The following is a 4,742-nucleotide window of genomic DNA, read 5'->3' as shown; positions in this document are numbered from 1 at the left end:
CTGGCATGAGCCCTTAAACCCGGTTTTGGCTGGGGATCCGGGGAGATAGGCTGTTACGTTCCAGGAGACCAAATTCCTCTACTGTGGCCCACCCAGAGCATGCTCCATTCTGGGGCCCAGAGCCATTGCTTCTCAGGGCAGCCCTGGCTCTCGCGGATTTCCATTCAATATCTCAACCAAACCCACCTCCTTGGGGGCAGGCCGTGGTACGGTGGTTAAGGCAGCTGGATCCCACAGGGCTGACTGCGTGGTCCGAATCCTGGACCCGGCTACTTGAAAAATACGCCAGGCACGTGTGCATGCCTAAAATCCCGAGCGGTGTTGTCCTTCGACACAACTCCTCTGCCCACCAGCTGCGTCAGTGACCAGCTGCAGTTGCACCCACCCTCCTGGTCACACAGGACCCTGCTGTCCTGGGTCTATGGCCCCCACCAGGTTGCACCCAGACCAGTAATAGACAACCGCTTAAGCACAGTCCTTCAGCCCAAATCGAGTCCACCTTATAGCCAAGACTGTCACAGATATTTTAATAAGCAGTGTTCCCAACAGTCTACTAGATATGCATGTAAGGAATACTAGGTATGCATGTAAGGAAAAGTGTTCTATGTATTAATACAACTTTTAAAAATCTCTTAAGTTTGTTTGAAAGGGAAAATAACAAAAAATAATTCATTAAAAAGCTGGATCACCAACCCTCACTTCTTAGAATTTTGGCAACCAAATCACTAACTGAATGGTACCTCCTTTCCTAGTTTCCCTGAACAAGAACTGGCAGGGCTGCAGGGCACTGAAGAACTCTCAAGCGCCCTCACAGACGGCCCAGTCGGTGGGCCCTGGGGAGGCCCAGGAGGGCAGGTGGGGAGCTGCATGGCCAGTGAGTGCAGAGGACAGGGAGGACTGCAGGGCACCCCACTCGCTCACCCACAGACTGTAGCCTCGGGCCTGGAGGTGGTGCTGAGGTGGACGTCCACCATTCTGGGGGACTTCTTTGTAACACATGACGTCACAGCCAGAACCGTGAGGTCGTCCCCTCGCTAAGACCTTGTCCTGGAAGAGCCCAGACATGGGATGGATTATCCAAACACCTTCCTGATTGATCATCAGATACACGAGTGGTCGAGATTGGAGGAATTTATAAAGACCAGGACTTTTCCCGCTGGTCTCTGTCTGTCGTTTAGCAGATCCCTCCCATTAAATATAAGGAAATGCCTGGTCGACCTGAGGTCAGGTGATGACATCTACTATCTGGCATAAGCTTTTTTTTTTCCCCCAGGTTTTTGCCATAGGGACATGTATGCTTGTGGAGACAGAGAGGAAAAGTGAGAAATCACCCCCCGGGGGCTGGCCACACCGCAGTCTCTTCTTCTCCTGAGATTTTGGGCACGCATGCACATGCACTGGGCGTGATTGTCAAGCCACTGAGTCTGGGGCTCCTCATGGCCCCGCATGTGGGAGTCCAGTGCCTTAGCCAGTGCACCGCCTGCTGGCTCAGGTGGAGACTTTCTGGTGGAGTGTGAGGAGCGTCATGGCGGGATGCCCACAGGACTGATTCGGTGCCACCAGGCGCAGAGGAGCCCTGTGCACAGAGCGCTCCTAGGCTGAGTGGCTGACGTCTATTCCACCGGCCTTTGCTTTCTGAATGAGTGTGCTGCAGGGAAGGAGGAGCTGGCACTGGACCTTTAGTGACGGCCTGGCAGATCCTGTCACAACAGGTGGGGAATGGCACTCGGGTGTGGCATGGCAACATCCATTTGGGATGCTCTGGGGGCCCCTCCGGGACAAGTGAGCAGCACGCACCGTGCCCCTGCCCTCCAGTCGCCGGCCCACTCTGCTCCACAACCAGCTCATGGACACCCGCCAGAGACTCATCCTCGGGGGGATGGCCACGCTGCAATCCCTTCTCCATTCTCCTCTCGGGATCTTGGGCACACATGCACACACGCCTGCATAAGTTTAAACCACTGGGTCTGGGACTCGAACTGCGGTCGACCACATGGGAGTCTAGCGACATAGCCATTATGCCAACTGCTGGTCCCTCACGCACGTACGATGTTTGTTGGTGAGCATGGCACGTGGACTCCCCCAAAAAACATTTTACTCTCCCGTCCCCACCCCTGCGCATGTGGCTTAGAGGGATGGAGCACAGGATGCCAGACAGGCTGAGGCCGTGTGTCTCCCGGATTCCACTCCGAGCCTCTGTGGGGCTGAAATGTGGCCGAATCCTGTCTCCCTGCGGGGGCTCCAACGATGACCCATACTTCTCACCCTGCTGTTGCAATGGAGCCGGCCTCCCCACCCGTGTGAGAAAGCCGGTTTTCACTGGCTCAGCTTGTTAATAGGGAGAGTGTGGGAAGCAAACCCTGCTGGGAGAGGACGGTCCTCTGAGGGGCCGAGCAAACCCCCAACCTCGTCTCTTCAGAGGCCGACGGCTCGAAGCCACGGAGGCCACACACTCCTGCTCCCACGCGGTCCCTGCATGCTAGCACACACATGGAGGGCTCCGGGCACAGGCCACCTCCTCTGGCTCTGCCACTGTCTTGCCACATGTGGGTCTGAACACGCAGACACGTGTTCCAAAGAAGCATGGCAAAATCGGAAAAGAAAATGGGTGTCTGCGTGCAAGGCGGTTCCTGGTACCGGCACACGTGCCCAAGACAGGCCCCTCTACTACCCTGTTCTCAGTAACTCAAGTTACGGAATTCTCCTTTTCCCTTGAAGTACTTCCTGCATACTGCAACTGCACCGATGTGACCTCTCATAACAAGAGCCGTGTGTGTGCACGTGTGCATGCGTGTGAATGCATGCACGCCTGTCTCTCAGCTCGCACCTGTGGAATAAATGAAAACGTACTTCAAGGAGCCCCTCTGGAAGGATCACACCTGGCCATGCCCCAGAATAAAACCCAAGGAATCAGCACGTCAGAGAATCAGGGTGACCCGGGATGGCAGGGACATGACAGGGCCTGGGCACGGACCATTCGGTGACCACTGAGGGGCTGGGGGTCAAGAAGCCAGGATGGGGGCAGCTGTGTCACCAGGATGAAGCCCAGTTTGTAGCACAGGCCAGTCCCGGGTCAGGAGTGATCGATGGTCTAACATAGTTGGATCGTACAGAAGACGCCCCCCCACCCCACGGCAGTGGACAAGACCAGACAGGCCCATAGGCCTGGGGTGGGCGTGGGGATCAGTACACGGAGCCACAGCATGGAGCTGGATGGGTAAGCTGAGGGTCGGCGGGGAGAGGCGGCCCCAGGCCACGCTGCAAACACAGCACACATGCAGGGACCCCACTGCTGTGGTCTGTGGTTCCTGGGTGTATGGTTGCCAACTTGCAATGTGAAACGAGCGTTCAGATGCGCAGTCCCCCAGCCCCCGGGGCCGCCTTACCTTCAGCGGTGCCCGAGAGGCCGTCGGCTTTGAAGTTGCTGGTACTTTTCTTCCTCCGGTGCTTCTTTCTGTTGGCGTGAGGGGAGGGGGGCGGGTCAAGCTTGGGGCTGGTGGTGCTGGAAATGCTGGGGCTGGAGCACACGGAGTCGCCCAGCCCTGTATCTGCCGGCGGACCAGAAGAGAAAAAGAAAGCAAAGGTAAGCACCTCGAGGTTGACATGGCCCGAACTCCACCGCTGGGCGCCTCCTACATGGTGCGGGTCAGCATGTACCAACCCGCCCTGTGCGCTCCACTGCAGATGCCCCACCCCCTTCCCGATGGCCCACATCGTCCAGGCCTGTCCGTAACATCCCACCCTGTGCGCTCCACTGCAGACTCCCCACCACGGCCCACATCGTCCAGGCCTGTCCGTAACATCCCACCCTGTGCGCTCCACTGTAGACCCCCCACCACGGCCCACATCGTCCAGGCCTGTCCGTAACATCCCGCCAAGTGCGCTCCACTGCAGACTCCCCACCATGGCCCACATCATCCAGGCCTGTCCGTAACATCCCGCCAAGTGCGCTCCACTGCAGACTCCCCACCATGGCCCACATCATCCAGGCCTGTCCGTAACATCCCGCCAAGTGCGCTCCACTGTAGACCCCCCACCATGGCCCACATCGTCCAGGCCTGTCCGTAACCTCCCGCCAAGTGCGTTCCACTGTAGACCCCCCACCATGGCCCACATCGTCCAGGCCTGCGCTTAACATCCCACCCTGTGGGCTTCACTGCAGACCCAACCACATCGCCGGGGCCTGTGTGTAACATCCCACCAGGGCCCCCACTGCAGCCAGGTGCCACTGCTCTAACAAGTCACCACACCCAAAGCCAAGCTTCCATCTCGCCATCCCCTCTAGCTATGCAGAATTTCGAGTCCTCTCCTCTGCATGGCTACAGTTCTGGAATGAGAGTGGGGAGCTTATGCCTGTTAGTTGTTCACTTTTTCATCCCACTACTGCCCCGATATATTAGGAATGAAATGAAGACGCCAACGGACACATACAGAAGTGCTCTTAGATGGGCCTGAATCCGTGCACGGGACGAGGTACGCTGCGTCTCCTTGCCCCAGCGCCGCCTCTGCTGCACCTTCACTGCATTCCATTACTCGTGCAGCCAGCGTGCCATTTTCCTCTCTTGCTCACTACTGCCCAGCAACTGCCTTTAGAAGTCAGTGCAGTAGGCCTGCCATTTCCCCCTTATGAGCGAGAAGGCGGGGCAAAGGGAGAGACCGAGCTACTGTTGACAGGGTCTGGCCATCCTGGGCTCCTGCCACAGGCTCGGCCCGGGCGAGACCCCATACAGTGAAGACTGGAC

The 4,742-nt window shown here is 57.6% G+C and overlaps 1 protein-coding gene across 2 annotated transcripts in view; it reads right to left on the bottom strand.

Moving 5' to 3' along the window:
- AGAP1 (ArfGAP with GTPase domain, ankyrin repeat and PH domain 1) overlaps window positions 1–4,742 on the bottom strand; it is a 416,041-nt gene that overhangs the window by 156,597 nt on the left and 254,702 nt on the right. For both annotated transcript variants that reach the window (XM_014587443.1, XM_014587441.1), the window contains one exon: window positions 3,387–3,548. In XM_014587443.1, coding sequence (XP_014442929.1) covers window positions 3,387–3,548 — 162 coding nt within the window. The remainder of the gene's footprint in view (window positions 1–3,386; window positions 3,549–4,742) is intronic.

This window comes from Tupaia chinensis, unplaced genomic scaffold (genome assembly GCF_000334495.1).
Source record: "Tupaia chinensis unplaced genomic scaffold, TupChi_1.0 Scaffold000030_1, whole genome shotgun sequence".
NCBI lineage: Eukaryota > Metazoa > Chordata > Mammalia > Scandentia > Tupaiidae > Tupaia > Tupaia belangeri.
The sequence above is the reverse complement of the archived record's forward strand: the minus strand, read 5'-3'. Positions and strand labels throughout refer to the sequence as shown.